The sequence below is a fragment of the Pristiophorus japonicus genome, chromosome 15 (assembly GCF_044704955.1).
Source record: "Pristiophorus japonicus isolate sPriJap1 chromosome 15, sPriJap1.hap1, whole genome shotgun sequence".
Lineage (NCBI taxonomy): Eukaryota > Metazoa > Chordata > Chondrichthyes > Pristiophoridae > Pristiophorus > Pristiophorus japonicus.
The window spans coordinates 164,325,245-164,352,347 of NC_091991.1; the positions used below are offsets into that span (position 1 = coordinate 164,325,245).

General features: G+C 46.5%; 1 protein-coding gene across 3 annotated transcripts in view; it reads left to right on the forward strand.

Annotated features, from left to right (window-relative positions):
• chtf18 (CTF18, chromosome transmission fidelity factor 18 homolog (S. cerevisiae)) overlaps nt 1–27,103 on the forward strand; it is a 140,067-nt gene that overhangs the window by 655 nt on the left and 112,309 nt on the right. For 2 of the 3 annotated variants that reach the window (XM_070901253.1, XM_070901255.1), the window contains exons 2-5: nt 10,501–10,755; nt 12,898–13,063; nt 22,822–23,017; nt 23,239–23,328. In XM_070901253.1, the coding sequence (XP_070757354.1) occupies nt 10,501–10,755; nt 12,898–13,063; nt 22,822–23,017; nt 23,239–23,328 (707 nt within the window). The remainder of the gene's footprint in view (nt 1–10,500; nt 10,756–12,897; nt 13,064–22,821; nt 23,018–23,238; nt 23,329–27,103) is intronic. The other variant, XM_070901254.1, reaches the window with a different exon arrangement.

Below are 27,103 nucleotides of genomic sequence, written 5' to 3' on the forward strand. Positions count from 1 at the left end.
CTGCTCACTGCCTGTATCCCTGTATAAAGCTCTGCTCACTGCCTGTATCCCTGTATAAAGCTCCGCTCACTGCCTGTATCTGTATAAAGCTCCGCTCACTGCCTGTATCTGTATAAAGCTCCGCTCACTGCCTGTATCTCTGTATAAAGCTCTGCTCACTGCCTGTCCCTGTATAAAGCTCAGCCCACTGCCTGTATCTGTATAAAGCTCAGCCCACTGCCTGTATCCCTGTATAAAGCTCAGCCCACTGCCTGTATCGCTGTATAAAGTTCCGCTCACTGCCTGTCCCTGTATAAAGTTCCGCTCACTGCCTGTCCCTGTATAAAGCTCAGCCCACTGCCTGTATCTGTATAAAGCTCCGCTCACTGCCTGTATCTCTGTATAAAGCTCAGCCCACTGCCTGTATCCCTGTATAAAGCTCCGCTCACTGCCTGTATCCCTGTATAAAGCTCCGCTCACTGCCTGTCCCTGTATAAAGCTCAGCCCACTGCCTGTCCCTGTATAAAGCTCAGCCCACTGCCTGTATCTCTGTATAAAGCTCAGCCCACTGCCTCTATAAAGCTCCGCTCACTGCCTGTCCCTGTATAAAGCTCTGCTCACTGCCTGTCCCTGTATAAAGCTCCGCTCACTGCCTGTCCCTGTATAAAGCTCTGCTCACTGCCTGTATCTGTATAAAGCTCCGCTCACTGCCTGTACCTGTATAAAGCTCCGCTCACTGCCTGTATCTGTATAAAGCTCCGCTCACTGCCTGTATCTGTATAAAGCTCCGCTCACTGCCTGTATCTGTATAAAGCTCCGCTCACTGCCTGTATCTGTATAAAGCTCAGTTCACTGCCTGTATCTCTGTATAAAGCTCCGCTCACTGCCTGTATCTCTGTATAAAGCTCCGCTCACTGCCTGTCCCTGTATAAAGCTCCGCTCATTGCCTGTATCTGTATAAAGCTCAGCCCACTGCCTGTATCTCTGTATAAAGCTCCGCTCACTGCCTGTATCTCTGTATAAAGCTCCGCCCACTGCCTGTATCCCTGTATAAAGCTCAGCCCACTGCCTGTATCCCTGTATAAAGATCTGCTCACTGTCTGTCCCTATATAAAGCTCCGCTCACTGCCTGTATCCCTGTATAAAGATCTGCTCGCTGCCTGTATTCCTGTATAAAGCTCCGCTCACTGCCTGTCCCTGTATAAAGCTCCGCTCACTGCCTGTATCTCTGTATAAAGCTCAGCTCACTGCCTCTTTAAAGATCTGCTCACTGCCTGTATCCCTGTATAAAGATCTGCTCACTGCCTGTCCCTGTATAAAGCTCTGCTCACTGCATGTCCCTGTATAAAGCTCCGCTCACTGCCTGTATCTCTGTATAAAGCTCCACTCACTGCCTGTATCTGTATAAAACTCAGCCCACTGACTGTATCTCTGTATAAAGCTCTGCTCACTGTACCCCTGTATAAAGCTCAGCTCACTGCCTGTATCTCTGTATAAAGCTCCACTCACTGCCTGTATCTTTATAAAACTCAGCCCACTGCCTGTATCTCTGTATAAAGCTCTGCTCACTGTACCCCTGTATAAAGCTCCGCTCACTGCCTGTATCTGTATAAAGCTCAGCCCACTGCCTGTATCTCTGTATAAAGCTCCGCTCACTGCCTGTATCTGTATAAAACTCAGCCCACTGCCTGTATCTCTATATAAAGCTCTGCTCACTGTACCCCTGTATAAAGCTCAGCTCACTGCCTGTCCCTGTATAAAGCTCAGCTCACTGCCTGTATCTGTATAAAGCTCCGCTCACTGCCTGTATCTCTGTATAAAGCTCAGCCCACTGCCTGTATCCCTGTATAAAGCTCAGCTCACTGCCTGTCCCTGTATAAAACTCAGCTCACTGCCTGTATCTCTGTATAAAGCTCCGCTCACTGCCTGTCCCTGTATAAAGCTCCGCTCACTGCCTGTCCCTGTATAAAGCACCGCTCACTGCCTGTCCCTGTATAAAGCTCCGCTCACTGCCTGTATCTGTATAAAGCTCCGCTCACTGTCTGTATCTGTATAAAGCTCCGCTCACTGCCTGTATCTGTATAAAGCTCAGCCCACTGCCTGTATCTCTGTATAAAGCTCCGCTCACTGCCTGTATCTCTGTATAAAGCTCCGCTCACTGCCTGTCCCTGTATAAAGCTCCGCTCATTGCCTGTATCTGTATAAAGCTCAGCCCACTGCCTGTATCTCTGTATAAAGCTCCGCTCACTGCCTGTATCCCTGTATAAAGATCTGCTCACTCTCTGTCCCTATATAAAGCTCCGCTCACTGCCTGTATCCCTGTATAAAGATCTGCTCGCTTCCTGTATAAAGATCTGCTCACTGCCTGTCCCTGTATAAAGCTCCGCTCACTGCCTGTATCTCTGTATAAAGCTCAGCTCACTGCCTGTATCCCTGTATAAAGATCTGCTCACTGCCTGTCCCTGTATAAAGCTCTGCTCACTGCATGTCCCTGTATAAAGCTCCGCTCACTGCCTGTATCTCTGTATAAAGCTCCACTCACTGCCTGTATCTGTATAAAACTCAGCCCACTGCATCTCTGTATAAAGCTCCGCTCACTGCCTGTATCTCTGTATAAAGCTCCGCTCACTGCCTGTCCCTGTATAAAGCTCCGCTCATTGCCTGTATCTGTATAAAGCTCAGCCCACTGCCTGTATCTCTGTATAAAGCTCCGCTCACTGCCTGTATCCCTGTATAAAGCTCAGCCCACTGCCTGTATCCCTGTATAAAGATCTGCTCACTGTCTGTCCCTATATAAAGCTCCGCTCACTGCCTGTATCCCTGTATAAAGATCTGCTCACTGCCTGTCCCTGTATAAAGCTCTGCTTACTGCATGTCCCTGTATATAGCTCCACTCACTGCCAGTATCTCTGTATAAAGCTCCACTCACTGCCTGTATCTGTATAAAACTCAGCTCACTGCCTGTATCTCTGTATAAAGCTCCGCTCACTGCCTGTATCTGTATAAAGCTCAGCCCACTGCCTGTATCTCTGTATAAAGCTCTGCTCACTGTACCCCTGTATAAAGCTCTGCTCACTGCCTGTATCTGTATAAAGATCTGCTCACTGCCTGTCCCTGTATAAAGATCTGCTCACTGCCTGTCCCTGTATAAAGATCTGCACACTGCCTGTATCCCTGTATAAAGCTCCGCTCACTGCCTGTATCCCTGTATAAAGCTCCGCTCACTGCCTGTATCCCTGTATAAAGATCTGCTCACTGCCTGTACCTGTATAAAGCTCAGCTCACTGCCTGTATAAAGATCTGCTCACTGCCTGTATCCCTGTATAAAGCTCTGCTCACTGCCTGTATCCCTGTATAAAGCTCTGCTCACTGCCTGTCCCTGTATAAAGCTCCGCTCACTGCCTGTATCTCTGTATAAAGCTCCACTCACTGCCTGTATCTGTATAAAACTCAGCCCACTGCCTGTATCCCTGTATAAAGCTCAGCTCACTGCCTGTATAAAGATCTGCTCACTGCCTGTCCCTATATAAAGCTCCGCTCACTGCCTGTATCTCTGTATAAAGCTCCACTCACTGCCTGTATCTGTATAAAACTCAGCCCACTGCCTGTATCTCTGTATAAAGCTCTGCTCACTGTACCCCTGTATAAAGCTCCGCTCACTGCCTGTATCTGTATAAAGCTCAGCCCACCGTCTATCCCTGTATAAAGTTCTGCTCACTGCCTGTATCTCTATAAAGCCCTGCTCACTAACTGTCTCTGTATAAAGCCCTGCTCACTGTCTATCCCTGTATAAAGCCCTGTTCACTGCCTGTATCTCTGTATAAATCCCTGTTCACTGCCTGTATCCCTGTATAAAGATCTGCTCACTGCCTGTATCCCTGTATAAAGATCTGCTTACTGCCTGTCCCTGTATGAAGGTCTGCTCACTGCCTGTATCCCTGTATAAAGCTCTGCTCACTGCATGTATCCCTGTATAAAGCTCCACTCACTGCCTGTATCTGTATAAAACTCAGCCCACTGCCTGTATCTCTGTATAAAGCTCTGCTCACTGTACCCCTGTATAAAGCTCCGCTCACTGCCTGTATCTGTATAAAGCTCAGCCCACTGCCTGTATCTCTGTATAAAGCTCTGCTCACTGTACCCCTGTATAAAGCTCTGCTCACTGCCTGTATCTGTATAAAGCTCAGCCCACCGTCTATCCCTGTATAAAGCCCTGTTCACTGCCTGTATCTCTGTATAAAGCCCTGTTCACTGCCTGTATCTCTGTATAAAGCTCTGCTCACTGCCTGTCTCTGTATAAAACTCTGCTCACTGCCTGTCCCTATATAAAGATCTGCTGACTGTCTATATCACTGTATAAAGCTCTGCTGACTACCTGTATCCCTGTATCATCTTCATCATCTTAGGCAGTCCCTTGGAGTCGAGGATGACTTGCTTCCACACTAACGAGTTCTAAAGTGATTGATGAGACCAATGCAGGATCTACAGTCTCTGTCACAGGAGGGGCAGAGGGTGGTTGAAGGGACGGGTGGGTTGGGTGCTTGGTTTGTTGTGCGCTCCACCCGCTGTTTGTGCTTGACTTCCGCGTGCTCCCGGTGAAGAGACTTGGAGTGTTCGGCGCCTTCTCGGATGCTTCTCCTCCATTTTGAGCAGCCTTGGACCAGGGATTCCCAAGAGTCGGTGTGGATATTGCAGTTTTTCAAGCGGGCTTTGAGAGCGTCTTTGAAGCATTTTCTCTGCCCTCCTGGGCCTCGCTTGCCGTGCATGCAGACAGTGCGGCCTGTCCGCCGGAGCTGATCGAGCGTGATCAATGCCTCAATGCTGGGGATGTTGGCCTGACAGAGAACACTGATGTTGAAGTGCCTATCCTGTATAACGGTCTGCTCGCTTCCTGTATCCCTGTATAAAGGTTAGCCTGTGTCTGAGCCCCTGTGTAGAGATCTGCCTATTCAGATTGACTGCCATTCTAAACTTCAACAACTTTTGTTTTGCGCTGTAACTGATGATTTGAGTAGTACTTTAAAGCAGCGATGGTTTTATTTACAGTGAACTGGCAATTGTTTCTGTTCCACCCATCCATTTTCTATTATTGCCCTCTAGTATTGCCAGGATGACAGTCGTGTTCTCCACTCTTGGTCGACATTATGAATCCTTCAAAAAAAGTGCCTTTTATGGTGACGTTTTTACATCTAACTATGAAATACCCGTGGAGGTGCAGGTGAGGCCGAAAACAACCAAGTAATCCGGCAAGGCCGGGAACATGTTGGTTCCGCTGACCATAATATCATGGCCTCATCTGCATCGTGTAGCTCCGCCGGCAGCTGGCCAGATGGACAACCTGGCCGGCAGGCAGGAGGCCGCAGCCTGGGACCGGCCCCGAGGGTCAAGGCAATCGGGAGGGCTGGGGGAGACCGAAAGTTTATCGGGGGCCTCGGGGCGGGGAGGTCCTCCTGATCCTGCTCCTGCTCCTCCTGGCCCACAGGGGGTGCTGAACGAGCCGCTTGGGGAGCCTGGCAGCTCCCGCCTCGGTTTCACTGCCATGTTTCCCGATCCCCAGGAAACCCACGCGACAAATCAGGCTCCCGACTGCACTGTCGGGGGCCAGATTTAAATGTGTTAGTACGTGGACCCGCCTCTTCACGATGGGGCACTCCGACATTCTCCTTTGGACGTTTATCAGTGGCGGCAAGTGTGGGTGCGGTGTGTTGGGGTCGGGTTCTGCGATTCTTCCTCCTTAACCCCGGACCAAAGCTTCCATCTAACGAAGGGTCATCGGGCCCTAAACGTTAACCCTGTTTCTCTCCCCACAGATGCTGCCTGGCCTGCTGAGTGTTTCCAGCATTTCCTGTTTTTATTTCAGGTTCCAGCATCTGCAGTCTTTGGATTTTGTAACGCGCCCGTCCAGTTGTGCGGCTGCGCAGTCTGCTCCCTGGCTTTCCGCTGCAAGAAACTGCGCACGCGCGAAAATTTAAAGGGACCGCGCACCACAAAAACATTAGAGGGATCATTGCCCCCCCCCCCGACCCCCTCCCACCCATCAGCGGCGGAGGGTTAATATCGAGACCATGATGCCTGTCCCCTCTTGGTAGCGTTGTTGATCGGACTTTGTGTGTTAGATTGGAACTGACTTAAGTAAAAGTAGGAAATACTAGAAATGATTGATTTCCACTTCTGATGAAGGGTTTGCCCCAGACACTTTAACCTGTCTGTTCTATTTACTAACCTGCTGTGTATTTAAAGCATTCCTCCCACATTTGTAGTTTCTATCGGTTCTTAAATTGTCCTAATGTTTGCTTTTTGCCTTTTCCCTTCTATTTTGTGAACATTTTCAGCGGAAAGGTAAAAGTCCCAGATTTTTCTCTAATAAACCCTGGTCCGTTATCTGTGTGGAGGATTCAGATCCACTAGCACTGAGGCTGGAATGGACTGTCGGTGGGTTTGATACTGAGGGCCGATGATAGTCCAATTCTGCCCACTTGAGCATTCCTGATTATAATCGCTCAACCATTGGTGGCCGTGCCTTCAGCTGCCTGGGCCCCAAGCTCTGGAACTCTCTCCCTAAACACCTCTCTCCTCCTTTTAAGACACTCTTTAAAACCTATCTTTTCGACCAACCTGCGTTAATTTCTCCTTATGTGGCTCAGTGTCAAATCTTTTGTGTCATAATACTCCTGTGAAGCACCTTGGGGCATTTCACTACGTTAAAGGTGCTATATAAATACAAGTAGTTGTTGTAGTCTTCCCGACGTCTAAAGAAGGTATTCTTATATATTTTGTGCCCTTGTGGAGAATAGCCATATGAACTGCATAACAAGAAAAACTGCCACCTTACCAATAAGAAGGCAGCAATGCCTTTACAGATGTGGGTCCCAATGACTGGCAGCAGGCATGGCTTTCATCCTAAGTAACTGGACAAGGCAGGACACCCATGGAAGGAGAGTGCAGCCTGCAAAGGAAGAAATGTGAAGCCCTGGGCAAGTCCCAGTTTCTAATAAAGAATTCACAATCGTGCAACCTCCCATCTAAACCGTTCAGTAAAAATCTTCCTGCAGTTTTATTGCTGCAGGTTTCTCGCATTCGTCTTTATCCCATTGGGAGGCATAATCAAATAGGACGTGGTTAGCTTAGCCACGCTTAGCATTACCACCAGCCGCTTGTCAAGGAAAGGGTCAGTTTAAAAAGATCCGCCTCTGTTTGTTTTTCTCGGGTGGTTAAGAAGCAAGTAGCTGAGCCGTTGCGATTCGGAGGAACCCTGTCTTGTCCCTGTGCTGAATTAACTTATTTCAGTCGGGGCGATGCTTGAATCGGCCGGGTTTAGAGGGGGGGAAAACCGTCCAGGGTATCTGTTGCTCATTGCTATCGTGCAACTCTTGCAGGGCTGTGCATGTCTTGCTTTGCAGGATACAGGGTAAGAAATTTAGGACCGAGGTGAGGAGGATTTTTTTCACACGGAGGGTGATGAACCTGTGGAATTCTCTTACCACAGAAGGCTGTGGAGGCCAAGTCACTGAATATATTTAAGAAGGAGATAAATTTCTAAATACAAAAGGCATCAAGGGGTATGGGGAAACAGAGGGAATATAGTGTTGAGATGGAGGATCACATTGAATGGCGGTGCAGGCTCGAAGGGCTGAATAGCCTATAACTGCTCCTGTTTTCTATGTTTGATGTTGAGTGGGGCCAGGACTGGGTTTGGCTACAGTGGTCCTCTGGTTAATCAAACTGCCTGCAATTCCAGGCTGAGGGCAAGCATGATTGATGGCCATTTGCCCGAGGTTCTCGCAGGTGATCAACATTCCTGACTGACATCAGGTAACCTTGCCTGGGCCTCCGGCAAACGGATGAGTTGTTGCACAGCTATGCAGATCTGCAATAGCTGTGACTGGAATACAGATCACAATGCTCGGTTGGTGCAGGAACATGTTCTGAATGCCAAAACCAGCCACTCGACCTTTAAGAAATTTACCGAGCTAGCAGGCCCGGTTTCCCCCTCCATTTAAAATGGAGTTTGCGTGTTGAGGAAAATCTTCGCAGCCTGAATTTGTAATGCAGCAGAGAGAGGGGATCATCATCATGCTGCTGGCTGTTCCGCTTTTAACGCCTGCACAAAATTGGCATCCAGTGCAACACTCCAGGAGTTGTTTAATGGTTTTATTATGAGTTGCTCAAACAACTGAAAGAAAACAGCCAAAATAAGAAATAGAAGCAGCAGTAAACCATTCGGCCCCTCGAGCCTGCTCCGCCATTCAATAAGATCATGGCTGATCATTGACCTCAACTCCACTTTCCCGCCCGATCCCCTAGTATCCAAAACTCTCTTGATCTCCGCCTTGCCTGGGGTCTTCAGAGAAGTAACGGCAGGGATTGTGGATGCATTGGTTGTAATTTACCAAAATTCCCTGGATTCTGGGGAGCTCCCAGCAGATTGGAAAACTGCAAATGTAACCCTCCTATTTAAAAAAAAGGAGGCAGACAAAAAGCAGGAAACTATAGACCAGTTAGCCCAACATCTGTGGTTGGGGGAAATGTTGGAGTCCATTATTAAAGAAGCAGTAGCAGGACATTTGGAAAAGCAAAATTCGGTCAGGCAGAGTCAGCATGGATTTATGAAGGGGAAGTCATGTTTGACAAATTTGCTGGAGTTCTTCACATAAGAACATAAGAAATAGGAGCAGGGGTAGGCCATACGGCCCCTCGAGCCTGCTCCGCCATTTAATAAGGTCATGGCTGATCTGATCACGGACTCAACTCCACTTTCCCGCCCACTCCCCATAACCCCGATCCCCTTATCCTTTAAGAAACGTTTGAGGATGTAACGAACAGGATGGATAAAGGGGAACCAGTGGATGTGGTGTATTTGGTCTTCCAGAAGGCATTTGACAAGGTGCCGCATAAAAGGTTACTGCACAAGATAAAAGTTCACGGGGTTGGGGGTAATATATTAGCATGGATAGAGGATTGGCGAACTAACACAAAACAGGTTCATTCTCTGGTTGGCAACCAATAACTAGTGGGGTGCCGCAGGGGTCACTGCTGGGACCCCAACTATTTACAATCTATATTAACGACTTGGAAGAAGGGACTGAGTGTAATGTAGCCAAGTTTGCTGACAATACAAAGATGGGAGGAAAAGCAATGTGTGAGGAGGACACAAACAATCTGCAAAGGACATAGACAGGCTAAGTGAGTGGGCAAAAGTTTGGCAGATGGAGTATAATGTTGGAAAGTGTGAGGTCATGCACTTTTGCAGAAAAAATCAAAGACCAAGTTATTATTTAAATGGAGAAAGATTGCAAAATGCTGCAGTACAGCGGGACCTGGGGATACTTGTGCATGAAACACAAAAGGATAGTATGCAGGTATGGCAAGTGATCAGGAAGGCCAATGGTATCTTGGCCTTTATTGCAAAGGGGATGGAGTATAAAAGCAGGGAAATCTTGCTACAGCTGTACAGGGTATTGGTGAGGTCACATCTGGAATACTGCGTGCAGTTTTGGTTTCCATATTTACAAAAGGGTATACTTGCTTTGGAGGCAGTTCAGAGAAGGTTCACTAGGTTGATTCCGGAGATGAGGGGGTTGACTTATGAGGAAAGGTTGAGTAGGTTGGGCCTATACTCATTGGAATTCAGAAGAATGAGAAGTGATCTTAGCGAAACGTATAAGATTATGAGGGGGCTTGACAGGGTGGATGCAGAGAGGATGTTTCCACTGATGGGGGAGACTAGAACTAGGGGGCATAATCTTAGAATAAGGGGCCGCCCATTTAAAACTGAGATAAGGAGACATTTCTTTTCTCAGAGGGTTGTAAATCTGTGGAATTCATTTCTTCAGAGAGCTGTGAAAGCTGAGACATTGAATATATTTGAGGTGGAGATAGACAGATTTTTGAACGATATGGGAGTCAACGGTTATGGGAGCAGGCAGGGAAGTGGAGCTGAGGCCAAGATCAGATCAGCCATGATTTTATTAAATGGCGGAGCAGGCTCGAGGGACCAAATGGCCTACTCCTGCTCCTATTTCTTACGTTCATATATAACTCACTTTCTAATTTCTTTATTGTCCCCTCCTATTGAGCAAGTGCCTGACTTCATCTCTGTGTCTCCACCCAATAACCTGTCACATGTTTTCATGTGGGCATTTATCCTTGTCTCTACCCCCTCCCAGCACAGTGTCTATATGCCTGCTTACTGTGCCATGGCATCCCAAGATGCAACTGTGTATCCTCCCGGTATGGGTTATACCCCCACCCCTCCCACACACGCAAAACAGTGGAAGTGCCCCTCATTCCTTCTCCACAAGACTTCCATGATCCACCAGCAACAATATACTGTGTGCTCAGTCCTTTCCAAACCTCCAAGACTAGCCCCTGATGTCTCCCCTCCCGCCCCCTCCAATGTTTCGGTGCCTCGGATTGGTATCACCAATTTGCCACTCTTAATGCCTTGTGCCACTGAATTTCTCCTCGGGACTTGATGGTTGAGGATATTTTTGACGGTTTCCTTTGGTCTCTTCCCTGCAGATGACAAGTCCACCAGTGCACTTAAGCAGTCCAAGTTTCGGCAAAGCAAACAGACATTCGAAGAAGCCATTGCAGCAGGAGACGACTTCACCGAGAATGGCCCGAGCAGCAAGGCCCAGGCCCGGGAGCACAAAGAGCAGCAGGGCATCATGGGCGGCTCTGTTGCTAGGAAACGAGATCTTGATGCCCTCCACTTGCCTGAGGAAGAGGAATTCCCTGACCATCTGCTGCACCAGGATGAAGAACAAGCGATGAGTACGTGAGCTTGTTGCATGAAGCCGGGAACAGCAGCAGGTTCCCAATTCTGCTCTGATTTTTGCTCAGCAGAAGTGATGTTTAATTACAGACTTTACAAAATGTGTGCTCCTGGCGCAGAACTTTGTGTGTCGAGAGTGCAATTTAGGAGTTTGGGGGCAGAAGTGTTTGGGTCCCATAAGATTTTCCGTTTGTTGAAAGTCCAGTGGGTGCACTGACCTCCGCCCGAAGTCCCGCACTCGATGGCTTTTCTCTGAGGTGACACGTCCCTGACATCGACCCCAAATATCTTATCTTTTCGAATGATAAAGGGAGTAACATTTCTTAACCAAAAGTGGGAAAATGTGTCTTCTCCAAAATCAATGGCCCACGACAGAATTTGTCCTCCGAAACTGCACACTTTGATGCCACTCCGCCCACTGTTTCATTAGCAGGTCGCTCCACCACGAGCAGCTGAGGACCTACGCCTGGAATTTGCTCCTAAACCCCTCTGCCTCTCTACCTCGCTCTCCTCCTGTTAAGACCAAGTTTTTGGTTACCTGTCCTTGTATCTCCTTATGAGGCTCAGTGTGAAATTCTGCCTGATAACATTCCTGTGAAGCACCTTGGGACGTTTTTACTACGTTAAAGGTGCTATATAAATGGAAGTTTTTGTTGTAGGTACAGAGAAAAACAGGCATTGTCTCATGTTTTAGTAAAAGGAATTTCAGCACCGAACTAATGGCAGTGAGCGGAGTTATACTGCGGTGTGAGTGGCCTCCCTATTACTGTACCTCTCCATACAGCACTCCCTGCACCTTAAACAGTGGGATTTTCAACCGTTGCTAAAATTAGCCTTTTGCCACCTTCATAATATAATAGGATCAACTTATGTTGATTTGATTTTGCATCGGGATAGGGATATGGTCATCGCTGTTTTCATAAACCGCAGACTTCAGTTCACAGAAACATAGAAAATAGAAAATTGTTGTAGAATTTGGCGGTTCTGGCTATTGTTTTGTGACTTTTCGGTTGCAGTAGCTGGTAAAGTCAGATCCACAAAAGTGGGAGTTGGGTCACCTCATCGGCAGTGGGATTGGAAAAGGTTTGGGAATTTGAAGCGAATAATAAATACGGGATAAGGCAGACACCCCCTGTAGGCCCAGTGGGGAATTGCAGCTCTTGGTGTGGAACTGAGCCATATGGGCAAGGGGAGTCCCAGGATCAATTGATGGTCTGTGTTAATTGGTTTAGTTGGTTTTGAAAGGGGTGCTATTTTTGATGTCAGTCTCCCAGGTTACTGGGCGGGGGGGATAGAAATGAGAGAGTCAGTCAAGGTTCCCGCTCAGTGGCTTGAATTTGAAAATGTGTGAATGTCAGGTGATGAGTTGGGTCAGGCTTTGCAGTGAGTTGTACCTCAGTCGTTTACCCTGCTGAAACCCTGTGTCCAGGCTCGCACAGGAAGAATGGCCACGCTTGGTTGAAAGGCCAGTGTCCGCGGAACTGTCTCTTCGACACGAGTGACTGCCTTCAGGAGAGCAAGTCAGAAAATGGAGGGTGGAGGAGAGGAGCCTCGCTGACATCACAAGATAGGTTTGGACGAAGAAGGCCATTTGGCCTCATCCTTCCAGAATATCAACCCGCCCATCTTTCCATTTCAGCATTTTGCTATCTCTTAAATGGTCCCAGGGCCCTGGCCTCACCCGCCCTTCCCTGTGTAGCACCAGCTCTTAATACCCACCTTTAGTCACACGATTTTAGCATTAGGAAGGCTTTAAAGTGTCCAGGGAGCAGAAGAAACGTGGAGCGTGTATGTAGTTAAATACAGGTTAACATGATGTGCAGGGACTTGAATCATTTCTAATGGAAAAAGAAAAGAAAGAACTTGCATTTATATAGCGCCTTTCACGACCTCAGGACATCCCAAATCGCTTTACAGCCAATGATGTACTGTTTTGAAGTGTAGTCACTGCTGTAATGTAAGAAACACGAATTAGTGACTTAAGGAATATTTGAATTAAGTAATATCCAGCAGCTGTGGATGTTTAAGACTAAGACCAGCTTTAAACCTCAGTATTATGTGTGTTCAAGGCCCCCCAAACCCCAGAAACAAATTGTGGCCATTGCTTATGGACCATTAATGTGTGGAATTGTGTTCCTCAGTGACTTCTTTAATCACACCAGCTCCCAGGCACAAGAGGCCCAGGCTGGACGCCATGAAAAGACTGGATTTTGGGTCACAGGTCAGCTCAGCTGAGCCTCTCCCGCCAGACGATGACATCACTCCGCCCTCGTCTCCAGAGGACCTCGCCCAGAGCCGACCCCCCAGGTAGGCCGTGAATCAACGCCGCGATTCCTTGACCTCGTTCGGTTATCTCCCTTTATTCCCCCTCCCCTCGAGATTGGAGCTTCCACAATCCACATTTTCCCATCTCTGCTGCATCAGCCTCTTGTGTTCGCCCAGCCTGTTTCACCGAACCACATTCTCCCCATCTGTCATCACTTTTTCCACTGAGTGACGGCCCCAAAAACTTTCCCTGTGACTCCTCAATAACCTGCTCCCTTGTAAGTCATTTTACTCCTATAATCAACCTCATCACCTCTTTTCCCTGCGCTCGTTCCGAGACTCATTAATCGTTCCTCTGTTCACCGAGAAAATTACAACTGCAAAATTCAGTTGGCGCTTGCATTTATTTTGGGAGGAATTTCTTCTCTGAGGGTCATGAATCTGTGGAATTCTCTGCCCCAGAGAGTGGCGGAGGCTGGGTCATTGAATATATTTAAGGTGGAGATAGACGTATTTTTCAACGATGAGGGAGTCCAGGGTTATGGGGATCGGGCAGGGAAGTGGAGTTGAGGCCAAGATCAGGTCAGCCATGATCTTATTAAATGGCGGAGCAAGCTCAAGGGGCTACTCCTGCTCCGATTTCTTATGTTCTGCTGTTTTTATTTGAAGTGTTTTGTACAATATACAAATATAATGCCGAGATCTATGTTCTCTTTAATTCACTCCTGGGATGTGGGCGTTGCTGCCAAGGCCAGCATTTATTTCCCATCACTAGTTGCCCTTGAGAAGGTGTTGGGGAGCCGCCGTCTTGAACCGCTGCAGTCCGTGCGGTGATGGTGCTGTTAGATTTGACCCAACGTCCATGAATTACTTCCTGAAGTGCTGTGGCAGAAATGGAGGCAACCACGGGGTAGTGGCAAGTCATGTGACACTATTTTTCTTGTCACAGTCTTCGGGGCCAGGTTATTAAAACTCTGGGCAGACCCCTGTCCAAGGAGCGAAGACATGGAGTCCCCTTGCAGTCATTACTCACTGTTAATTTGTGTGCGTTGCATTGCTGCCTTTTAATGCAATATAAGCAGATGAAGAGTGAACACTGGGAATTTGTAAACTACCTGAAAGTGTATCTGTTATGAACATCTCGGCCCCGAATTTCCTGTCTAATGACCAGTCTAACCTGGGCAGGTGGGTGAGGAAAATCGGGCAGGGAGCCATTCTGCTGGCCCAGCCCCACCCAATGCCACATCTCGTGTTTTCTGTCAGAAGTGATATCAGGCATATAATATGGCTGGGTGTGTTATAAATGACAGCCCATGTGACATTGTTAATTCCTGGATTCTTTTACTTCAATCTGGTTCAGTAAAATTACTGAGTCGAATACCTCTTGTGCTTTGAATAAAGCAGTCTTTATTACCGGCCAGTATGACCTATCAGACAGAAGATATACTCTCTGGATAGAGAGTACACACTCCCTACGGATAGGTGAAGTTACATCGTAAAGCGTTAACAGTTATACAGTTTTGAAATCAGATAACAAAATACAAATGGATTGACAGTCTAACTCAGCCACTCATTAGTCAATCTATATGAGATGTTCTTCTTGAAAGCTCAAGTATTGCCTCTAAATGTTTCAATCTAATGGTGTGACTATTTACTAAGACCTTGCAATTCTGCAGATGTATTTCATGTTACAATTATATATTATTGGCAGGATTAGTGACTTGAAACCTTGAGACAGACTGTTAGCTATGCTGATGTTGCACTATTTGCAATCTGACATTCTCCCAGCTATTCTTCCATGGCTTATACATTTTCATATATCCCGTTTACTTTACTGTCCTTAATTCCATATATTCCGTTCAGATATCCACATCCCCCCTTTTATCATTCTATGATAACATTTAGGATCATTCTATGAGTATTGCATTGTTGAGTAGTTCTCTAGTTTGTTGGATCATAACCCGGGAACCCTTGACCACAAGAGGGTCTGCTAACCTTGTCATTGCTTTACAGCAGAGGTTAAGGCAACCAACAATCAAACAGCAGGTAATTATTATGAGGAGAACAATTGCCCCATGTATTAGATAGGATCTCCAAGATCCACCCAGAAACCAATCAAACCTGCTAAGTTCCTTTGCTGGTGTGGATAACGTTTTCACCTCCCTCCTTATGTGATCGGCAAGGTGGGTTATGTTTTCTGAACTATCAGGAATGTAAGTGCAACATTCAGATCCTATCAGGGCACACGTTCCCCCTTTCTCAGCTAACAGGTAATCGAGGGCCATTCGGTTTTGTAATGCTACGGTCCTTATCGCTACCATTTCAGCTGTGATGCCCTTCAGAGCCTCAGCAGTGCGGTTAGCTACCTGTTCCAATATCGTTTCTTTGAATCCATCTAACAGTCTCAGTTAGGGTCAGGGGAACGGTGCGCAAATGAATTCCCCCTTTGGAATGTATAGGGATATGTGAACACACCCAGCATCTAGTGAAGTGCCCTTTTTCCGCATAAACGTAAGACATATACAAAAAGGTGTTTACATGGAGCTCTCGCCTTTGTCTTCCTTCCCGTGCACCAAAACTGTCATATATCAACACTATTATGCAGACAGTAGCATACAGACACAGTCTCATCTTATAAATAGTCCAATTATTTAGCTGATAAAAAGAGTTCTGTTTTCACGTTTCCCTTCAGGTCTCCGTCAGTGTATTTGGCTGTCTGACAGGTAAGAGTTCAAACTGATCCTCCTTCAACTGCCTTGTTCAGCTATAGGGAGGAGGAGATCTGGAACAGAAACAGGAATTAGACTAACCAGCAAAATTTGTTTAAATGGTGATGAGCTTGCAGTGGTGCAGGTGAACCCAGGCACTTTTCTCCTCAACCTTGGCTGCAGTGGGGGTAGTGAGTGACACCTAAAAAGGCCCCTCCTATTGTGGCTCTAATCCCTTCCGAATCCATACTTCCCTGGTGCCACGAGGGACAATTCGGGTAAAACTGGGAGGTCGAGGTGAGCATCTTGAACCTGGTTGTGAACTAGTCGCAGAGCCTGAGTCAGAGAAAGAACATAGGTGGTCATCAGTCTAGCTGAGATCTCATATCTAGGAACAATTTCCCTCATTAACACCTTAACAACAGTCTGAGTCTTATTGTCCAGGTTAGGGTAGGCTTCAATCTATCTGCTAAACACATCTACTATTACTAACACATATCTGTAACACTGAACTTTTTGCAACTCAATGCAGTCCAACTGAAATGTCTCAAAGGGACCTTCGGGTAGGGGCGTTTTACCCCAATCACAGGGGACTCCCTTCCCTGAATTATGTTGCTGGCCAACCAGGCAATGACTACTGATGTTCTGGGTGAGCGCCTGGAGTCTAGGGTGCCACCAAGTAGCCAAAAGCGTATCACTTGTTGCCCTTGCTCCACAATGAGTAGCAAAATGCAGACATTCTATAACCCATGAGGCCAACTCGTCAGACATGCAAGTCTGTTCCGCGGGAGTGGTCCAGAGTTTAGAAACATTGTCATAAGTACATGCATAATATTTCCACAACAGTTTATCTTTTTCAGGAGCGTCCTCCTGTGCTTTTATAACATCTTGGATGGTTGGCATTGGTTTTTCCGAGGCTAACTTATCCTTCGCAGGATTTTTAGTCTGACTCATAATTTTGGGCACTACCATCTGTTGGTCACGAGAGGCCTGTTTGGCCTCTTGGTCAGGACAACGATTCCCTATATCAACCAGAGAATTTCCGGTAGGTTGGGCGGTACATTTGACAATGGCAATGCGTTTGGGGAACATGAGGGCTTGCAACAAATCAGATACTAGCTGTTTGAGATATCTCATTCCCCTGTGAGGTTAGGAATCCCCTATTTTTCCATAATTGTCCGAAATCATAGGCCACCCCAAAGGCATACCTAGAGTCGGTATAGATATTGACTTTGAGATCTTTGGCCAAGATACAGGCTCGGGTGAGGGCGAATAGTTCAGCTTGTTGAGCAGAATAGGCGGTTTCAAAAGCGGCAGATTCCAAGACCTGATTCTCCTGGTTTACTATGGCGTATCCTGAGATTCGTGTATCTTCTGGATTAATAGAAGTACTTCCGTCAACATACATAAACAATCATGACTGGGTTCTTCTTCATCTTGGGGTGGCTCAGTAAGGAAACAGGCCGGATTAATTGCAGTACAGTGCCGAAAGGTTAGTTTAGGATTGCCTGTGATTTCAGTGGGTTCTGTCGGATAGAGGGCCAGTCCACATTGCCCTGCACTGGGATCTCAATTAATGGGAGTATAACCCACTTCGGAGGGCTCCTCTGCCCACACATGAGGATCCACATAGTCAGGTATGTCCGAGCCAGTATGATGCTGTAGAGTCGTTAAGACCTTCTCGGGGTCCCCATGAAATTGGACTGTTCGGCCATGTTTTACGATTTGCACATCCCGGCTGGTAGGGTCAGCCTCATCTATGGCCTTGCGTACCATAACTCCCAAATCTTTAGCATGGTGAGGGGCTAATACTTCACGAGCAATATGCGGTGCCATTGTTAGGGGCTGTTTCCACAGATTCTTATCCACTTCCACAAAATCTGCCTCTCTTTCCAGTCCAGTCACTCTAGCCCTTAATAGAATTCCCTTCACTTCCCCTTCGTGATCCTGATAAAAGTTCTGCAGGTCCTGATTCTTTCCACTGGGATCGTATGCTAGGGTCACGTGACAGGGTGCCTGCGGCAGGTCCAGAGACCACCACTGAGGGGTTCTAGTGGTATAATACTGCCGCTTAAGGGTTTCCTGTTTTACAATAATCCCATTATCTCCACACTCCAAATGCAACTGGAATTTGCAAAGAAGGTCTCTAGCCATCAAGTTACAGTCCAGATTGGTTGTGATAACAACTCGATGTTCCACCGATTCTTCCTGGTAACCCATTTTAACCGGTTCTGACACTGGGAATGTCGAGATTTGTCCCAGGAATCCTGAAAGTTCCTGTGTTTCAGTAGAAGCAGGGAGTTTAAGCTTTGATTGTACAGAAGACATGAAGGCTCCCGTATCTATCAAAAAGGGTTGCCACTCATTCAGAATGGGTTCGTCGTCCGGGGAGGATCCCTGCACAATCAAGCTGCGTAGTCAATCAGGGGACAATTGACCAAAGGGGTTGTTCTGGGAGAAGTTAGTGTAAGATCCTCCTCTCCCCCCTTGCCCCCCTCCTCTTCCTCCTCTTCCTTTTCCATGCTGACGGTAGGGGCAATTTTTATTCCAATGTCCTTCCTGCCCACAATTAAAACAGTCAATTCCTCTTACCCAGTCCCGGCCTCTTCCCATACCATGCCGGGGACAATAGGGAGGTTTATTAGCAGGGCTCAGGCCGTTTGGTTGTTTAGTATAACCGTATCCTTGCTTATCCATCCAATCCTGTATGCCACACTACGGTTCTATTGATCCTTCCTCCCGAGATGGCTCTTCCTTTCTAGTCACGTATTTAGTCTTGACCCGGGTTGGGGGCGCACCTCCTCCCTCCCCTTTCTTTTTCTGCCAATAATATCTAACTGCCCTTTCCATCTGTCCGGATAGCGTGAGCAATCAAATAGTTGTTTGAAGATCACAGACATCTATAGAGAGGTGGTCTGCAGCTTGTTGTGCATCAGGGTTTGGCATTGGTCTGACAGGGAATTGGTGTCGGGACTTTGGGATCTTGGAAATCATTTCTAGGCCGGAGGATGTTTCAGAGCTGTCTGACTGCTTGACAGTTCTGCGTCTCGATCGGCGGGGGTGTTTGCTATGTCTTTCACAACTTGGACTGGTAGGTTGACTAGAAGATTTACGGGACTGTTTGTGATGTTGAGATATAGTTCTGCCCTTTCGAGTGTGAGATCTGGTCCTTTCGGCTATATTGCCTGTGAACTGGGGATCCGAATCGCTATCAGAGGATGAGGAGTCAGTTTGGGTTTGTTGCTTTGGTGATATGTGGTTGTTCCTAACTCTTTTTACCGGAGTGTTAGGTGGAGGGTGTTGGGAAGAGGACTGGAGCAAGAGGCCAGGGGGTGCGGGAGGCGCCGTTGGGCGCTGAGTCAATGGCCACTCATCAATTTCATCATCAGCCTCGGTTAACACAAAGCCAGCCATTTTAACTTGTAGTTGATCAATACCTTTCTCAGAGGTCCCAGAGGATCTCTTAGCAAGTTTCTCATGCGCACATTCATTCTTTTTTTTTAAAGACGTCTACAGTTTTAACGTGTTCCCTCTGTCAATGCAAGTCCTAATTTAATAGCATTTGTTTGCCAACTCGATAGAAGTGATGCATCTTTTAATTTCTGACAATAATGTCGCCAGGTTGCAATTAAATTTTTTTATCCCCTTTTTCTCGTCCCCTTCTCCAAATTAATCCCTGTGCTTTTTTTTTTTACCTCTACGCTTCTAGTGTCACTTAGAGGCCACTGGTCATCCCCTAATAATTTGTTCAGGGCTCCTGATAATTTTCTAAAGTCTTCAGCTCTTTCAGGGAATTCCTCACATAGCTTTTGTAGCGGATTATCCGCATCCGTGGTTTTATCTAACTGATTACCCATTTTCACACTGCCCCTCGTATTACTGTGTCGCTATGCGTTCGTGTCGTCATGCAATTTAAACAAACTTAAAAATAGACACAGACTTTACAGAACTAACACGGACTTTAACTAACTCCAAATAACCAAACTTTACTAATGCTAACACTTACCCGTGTCGCCGCGCGGTTCGCGTCACCGCGCGATTTCAATACTAAACTACCACGTCGCCTCGCAGTTCACGTCGCCGCGCAATCCGCGTTGCCTCGCAGTTCACGTCGCCGCGCAATCCGCGTCAACCCGTGGCTCGCGTCGCCGCGCGAGTTAAGATACTTTAAACTTTAAAAGATAAACAAGGACTTCTAACACTTACCCGCGTCGCCGCGTGGTTCGCGTCGCCGCGCGATTTCAATACTTAAAACTTTACTTAAAACTCTAAACACTTTAAGACTTACAGACTTACTGCCATTAGCACTGACTTTCGCGATTCGCGTTGCTGCGCCTCTGCGTCACTACACGTCGGCGTCACTGCGCGTTTACGTCACCGCGCGTCTACGTCACTGCGCGTTGACGTCACTGCGCGTTCGCTTCACTGCGCGTTTACGTCACTGCGCGTTCGCTTCGGCCCTTCTCCTCTCGGCCGCGCGTTCGCGTCGGCCCTACCTTCCGAGTTGCTGCGGGGTTTTTTTTAAAAATTCAATCAGAGCCTAGACGGGCCAAGTGATATACAAGGTCGACGTCGTACCTGAGTTGAACACCTATCTTCTATTTAAATCCCCATTTTATTCCCTGTGAGCCTAATTTTCTAATTTTGATTTCTTATGAGCCTCAATTAATTTCTTTCAGTCTCCAAATTTCCCTATCCTTTCGCGTTACTGCGCAGTTTAAATTCAATTAGTCAATGAAAGCCCTAATTTAATGGAGTTTTTCTGCCAATTGGACAGGAGTGATTTTATATTTTTCATAATTTAAAATCTCAGAACATTTTTTTCTTTCAGCACCTATTTAGTACGTTACTTTTTTTTTATAACTAGAGAGAAGTCTGGCACGTAGGCTGTGGACTGCTTTTCGTTATCTCAATTGTTCCAGCCTCAAGGTCGTGTTCTTTAATATAATTTTTTTTTTTAAATCCTTTTGAATCCATCTCAGTTGTTTTGCTGTGCCTTCTCTGAATGTTTGCTTTCAACAAGTTTTTCTCTTTTTTTTTAACCACCGGGACCATGTAATTTTTTCTTTTTTAACAAATCTATCCTTTGGGCATTTCCTGGCTCCGTAACTTATCATCCGAATATACGTAATTCAATAAGGTTCACACTCTTAAACTTCCCACATACAGGACAACACTACGAAGGGTTAAAACAAACTTTCATTCTGTTTAAGATAAAACAAACCACAACTCCCCGGCTTTTTTTTTACAGTAAAAGTCACAGAAGCATTTCTCATTTAAACAGACATTCACAAGAGTCTCTTTTCTTTCCTATTAATTTTTTTTTTGGATCCATGATTGATCATCTATCCCTATCCAGCTCTAACTATCTTTCCAAGTCGCCGCTTGGTTTGCGTCATCGCGCAATTTCCCTATCTCTATCCCTATTCTAAGTTTGAAAGGTATTCACCAGATTGTCCTGGATCTCGTTCAGACACTACCTGAGAACCAGCGAGTGGCTAAACTTTCCTCAGACTTTTGAAACCGGGGGAAACTGGAGCAGTATTGAAATCATACTCACTCCAGTGGCTATTTTCCCCTCGTCTCGTCCAAGGCTAGTCTGGCTCTTAATTCGCAAGTTTTCGGCAGTCGTCCGTTGAGATCCCACTTCTGACACCAAATGTTAATTCCTGGATTCTTTTACTTCAATCTGGTTCAGTAAAATTACTGAGTCGAATACCTCTTGTGCTTTGAATAAAGCAGTCTTTATTACCGGCCAGTATGACCTATCAGACAGAAGATATACTCTCTGGATAGAGCGTACACACTCCCTACGGATAGGTGAAGTTACATCGTAAAGCGTTAACAGTTATACAGTTTTGAAATCAGATAACAAAATACAAATGGATTGACAGTCTAACTCAGCCACTCATTAGTCAATCTATATGAGATGTTCTTCTTGAAAGCTCAAGTATTGCCTCTAAATGTTTCAATCTAATGGTGTGACTATTTACTGAGACCTTGCAATTCTGCAGATGTAGTTCATGTTACAATTATATATTATTGGCAGGATTAGTGACTTGAAACCTTGAGACAGACTGTTAGCTATGCTGATGTTGCACTATTTGCAATCTGACATTCTCCCAGCTATTCTTCCATGGCTTATACATTTTCATATATCCCGTTTACTTTACTGTCCTTAATTCCATATATTCCGTTCAGATATCCACAACATCAACCTGTCATTTCCAGCCCTGGTGTCCAGTGTTACTATGGGCAGGGGGAGTGGCATGGGGGGGGGGGGGCTTTATTTAATTGGTTAGTTTGCCTCGAGCAGTTGATCACTTGGCACACCAATTCTTCTGCCTCTCCAACTGCGACGGGGCTCCGTAAGTAACCCTGACACCTTCACTAAGTGGCAATTAAACCCCCATCCAGAAAATTCAGCTGGGCCCAAAGAGGCAGATGGAAGTTACTCCCCCATTGCGACAGAATTGGAAATTGGTCTCTCTTGCGGGAGGTAACGATGATGCTGTTCATGGTAGGCACCTAGCAATAGGCCAACTCCATGTGTTTAGTGTTTCTTAAAGGGCTGTATTGAGGACCTTTTCTCTGCTCCCCTGTGAATACTCTTGTTTCATTCAATGAAGAGCAGCGTAGTGCACTGACTTGTGTAACACTCGGGGATCCCTTCGGGTAAGTGCATAATCTAGGCTGACCCCCCAGTACAGTACTGAGAGAGTGCTACATTGGTGGAGGTGCTGTCCTTTGAATAAGATATTAAACTGAGATCCCATTTGGATGCTTCAGTGGTTCGGATAAACGTGTTCAAAATCACGTTCAAAGAAGAGTAGGGAGTTCTGATGTTGTAGCAAACACCTCTTCATCATTCAATACTATCAAAAACCCAGCTTAACTGGTCATCCTGCTCATTGCTGTTTACGAGACTTTGCTAACACAAAATGGCTGCCACACTTTGCTCATATTAACAACAATTACGAAACTTCAGAAATGAATTCATTGCGTGAAGAGCTTTGAAATGTTTTAACACGACGAGACGCTATATAAATGCAACTGCTGCATTATAACCCGTGCCAATCCCTTATTTTTCAGAAGTCCAGAGGCAGCTAAAGAGGGCACCCTTGACATAAGTGACATGGCCCCCATAGTGGAGACGCCCTCTCAGAAGGTGGAGAAGCGAGTTCTGAAACGACCTCCGGTTTTGGAAGATTACGTCAAGGTGACGTCAGCCGATGGAACGCGAGTTTACATGGTCCTGCAAGATGAGGATGTGCAGCCAGGCCTCAAGGTGATTGCTTTGAAACGCCCATCAGCACCTCTTTGTGGAAAAACAAATGACATTGCGAATGTTTTTCCGTTTTTACTTTTTCTGATAAATACTATGTGTAGTGACGTGCTAGTTTAATTAGCTGTGAAGTGCTTTGAGATGTCTGGTGGTCGTGAAAGGTGCTATATAAATGCAAGTATTTCTTAATGCTGCACTCACAAGGCAATGTTTTATATTTGCAGTTGTTGGATACTCTGCGTTGGGGCGGACAAAGACAGCTGCACTTGCTGGGAGTGCCTTTCTCTTACCTAAAGGAACAAGTTGCTGAAGAGGTAACGGATGGATCAATCATTTCCTAGTATCGTAAAGCTGAAGTTGCCACTGCTAATGCAGAGAGAAGTGCCAGAGCGATGGCACTCGGAGCCATTTGAGAGCAAGCCTGATGGGCCGGGATAGTGACGCGGGTGTGGGGAGCGTGACGGCCTGAAATTAACCCTTTGAATTCCCACATTCGCTGCATGCGGCTGCTGAGTTCTGCATTGAGGCAGTGATTGGGGCAGTTTCTGCGAGATGCCCAAGCACGTTCCCGACCCGTTCGCCAATCGATTCGTTGCCAGATAGGGCCCAAATTGAGCAACTGGCTGTGCTGATACAGACCACCTCCTTCCTTTCTTAGTCTTTCTGACAGGAGACCTGTTTGCTGCCAGCTAAAGTTATAGTATAATAACGAGGACGCTCATATTGGAGATTTGCCTTAATTTGTGAGAAACACCCTTTGTTTAGTGTTAAGTGCACCCAGTCTCACAATACTGGGATGCAAATGAGGAGGCTACAGTGGTTATGTTACTGGACCAGTAATCCAGCAGCCCAGCCTGTTGATCCGGAGACACTAGTTCAAATCCAACCACGGCAGCTGGGGAATTTAAATTCAGTTTATTAAATAAATCTGGAATAAAAAGCTAGTATCAGTAATGGTGATCGTGAAACTACTAGATTGTCATAAAAACCGATCTGGTTCACTAAGGATATAACGAGCATGGTGGATAGAGGTGTATTTAGATTTCCAAAAGGCATTCGATAAGTTGCCACACAAAAGGTTACTGCAGAAGATAAAGGTACGCGGAGTCAGAGGAAATGTATTAGCATGGATAGAGAATTGGCTGGCTAACAGAAAGCAGAGAGTCGGGATAAATGGGTCCTTTTCAGGTTGGAAATCGGTGGTTAGTGGTATACCACAGGGATCGGTGCTGGGACCACAACTGTTTACAATATACATAGATGACCTGGAAGAGGGGACAGAGTGTAGTGTAACAAAATTTGCAGATGACACAAAGATTAGTGGGAAAGCGGGTTTTGTAGAGGACACAGGCTGCAAAGAGATTTAGATAGGTTAAGCGAATGGGCTAAGGTTTGGCAGATGGAATACAATGTCGGAAAATGTGAGGTCATCCACCTTGGGGTGGTGGGGGGGGGGGGGGAAACAGTAAAAGGGAATATTATTTGAATGGGGAGAAATTACAAAATGCTGCGGTGCAGAGGGACCTGGGGGTCCTTGTGCATGAATCCCAAAAAGTTAGTTTGTAGGTGCAGCAGGTAATCAGGAAGGCGAATGGAATGTTGGCCTCCATTGCAAGAGGGATGGAGTACAAAAGCAGGGAGGTCCTGCTGCAACTGTATAGGGTATTGGTGAGGCCGCACCTGGAGTACTGCGTGCAGTTTTGGTCACCTTACTTGAGGAAGGATATACTAGCTTTGGAGGGGGTACAGAGACGATTCACTAGGCTGATTCCGGAGATGAGGGGGTTACCTTATGATGATAGATTGAGTAAACTGGGTCTTTACTCGTTGGAGTTCAGAAGGATGAGGGGTGATCTTATAGAAACATTTGAAATAATGAAAGGGATAGACAAGATAGAGGCAGAGAGGTTGTTTCCACTGGTCAGGGAGACTAGAACTAGGGGGCACAAACCTCAAAATACAGGGGAGCCAATTTAAAACCGAGTTGAGAAGGAATTTCTTCTCCCAGAGGGTTGTGAATCTGTGGAATTCTCTGCCCAGGGAAGCAGTTGAGGCTAGCTCATTAAATGTATTCAAATCACAGATAGATAGATTTTTAACCAATAAGGGAATTAAGGGTTATGGGGAGCGGGCGGGTAAGTGGAGCTGAGTCCACGGCCAGATCAGCCATGATCTTGTTGAATGGCGGAGCAGGCTCGAGGGGCTAGATGGCCTACTCCTGTTCCTAATTCTTATGTTCTTATAATGTCCTTTCGGGAAGGAATCTGCCACCCTTACCTGGTCTGGCCCATATGTGACTCTAGACCCACGGCAATGTGGTTGACTCTTAACTGAGGAGAACACACAAAACCTGCAAAAGGACATAGATCGGCTAAGTGAGTAGGCAAAAATTTGGCAGATGGAGTATAATGTTGGAAAGTGTGAGGTCATGCATTTTGGTAGAAAAAAATCAAAGAGCAAGCTGTTGTTTATATGGAGAGAGATTGCAAAGTGCCGCAGTACAGCGGGACCTGGAGGTACTTGTGCATGAAACGCAAAAGGAGAGTATACAGGTACAGCAAGTGATCGGGAAGGCCAATGGTATCTTGGCCTTTATTGCAAAGGGGATGGAGTGTAAAAGCAGGGAAGTCTTGCTACAGCTATATAAGGTATTGGTGAGGCCACACCTGGAATACTGCATGTAGTTTTGGTTTCCATATTTACGAAAGGATATACTTGCTTTGGAGGCAGTTCAGAGAAGGTTCACTAGGTTGATTCTGGGGATGAGGGGTTGACTTCTGAGGAAAGGTTGAGTAGGTTGGGCCTCTACTCATTGGAATTCAGAAGATTATGAGGAGGCTTGACAAGGTGGAAGCAGAGAGGATGTTTCCACTGATGGGGGCGACTAGAACTAGGGGGCATGATCTTAGAATAAGGGGCCGCCCATTTAAAACTGAGATGAGGAGAAATTTCTTCTCTGTGGGTTGTAAATCTGTGGAATTCGCTGCCTCAGATATTTGTCGAAGCTGGGACATTGAATAAATTTAAGACAGAAATAGACAGTTTCTTAAACGATAAGGGGTTATGGGGAGCGGGCAGGGAAGTGGAGCTGAGTTCATGATCAAATCAGCCATAATCTTATTGAATGGCGGAGCAGGCTCGAGGGGCCGTATGGCCTACTCCTGCTCCTATTTCTTATGCCCTCTGAAAATGGTGGCTCAGCACCAGCTTCACGAGGACGATTGGGGATGAGCAATAAATGCTGTCCTTGCCGGTGAAGCCCACATCCAATGAATAATAAGAGTTTCCTCTGCATCATGTGTAACAAAACATAAACCCATGTGTAGAGAGCGGCTTTACCATCTCACTACGCATAATGTGTGACCTCTACCACCTAGAAGGACAAAGGGCAGCAGGCGCATGGGAACACCACCACCTCCAAGTTCCCCTCCAAATGACACGCCATCCTGACTTGGAAATATATCACCGTTCCTTCATCGTCGCTGGGTCAAATCCTGGAATTCCCTCTGTTGGGGAATACCTTCACCACACAGACTGTAGCGGTTCAAGAAGGTGGTCCACCTTCTCAATGGACAATAAACGCTGGCCTTGCCAGTGATGCCCACAACCCATGAACAAATAAAATAAAATGCGCAAAGGAAATCTTTCCCCAGGTTTCTTATTGCCTCTGGCCCTCCATTCTGCAGCTGCCGATTTTCTCAACTACTCCCTCGCCTTGACACCCTTGTCCCCAGTAAAACCTACACTCCCTCGCAGCCTGGTCGTTCCCCTCTGGCACAGAGCCACATCTCTTAAATCACACACAATTGAACGTACCTGGCACAACTGGTACAGCCGTCCATCACCAGGTCTGGCTCGACCACATTAAGCGCCATTGTTTCTTGGTCTTCTCTGGCAAAATCACCCACTGCTCCAAGACCATCTCCCTCCCCTTTCTTATCTACAGGCTGCCCCTTGGCGACAGCATCTGAAGACCTGGGGGTCAGCTTCCACATGTGTGCTCGACCTCTCCGCAACCTGTCCAGCCTGCCCCACTGTCTATGTTGACAAACTGCTTGTCCGACTTCCACAAGAACATAAGAAATAGGA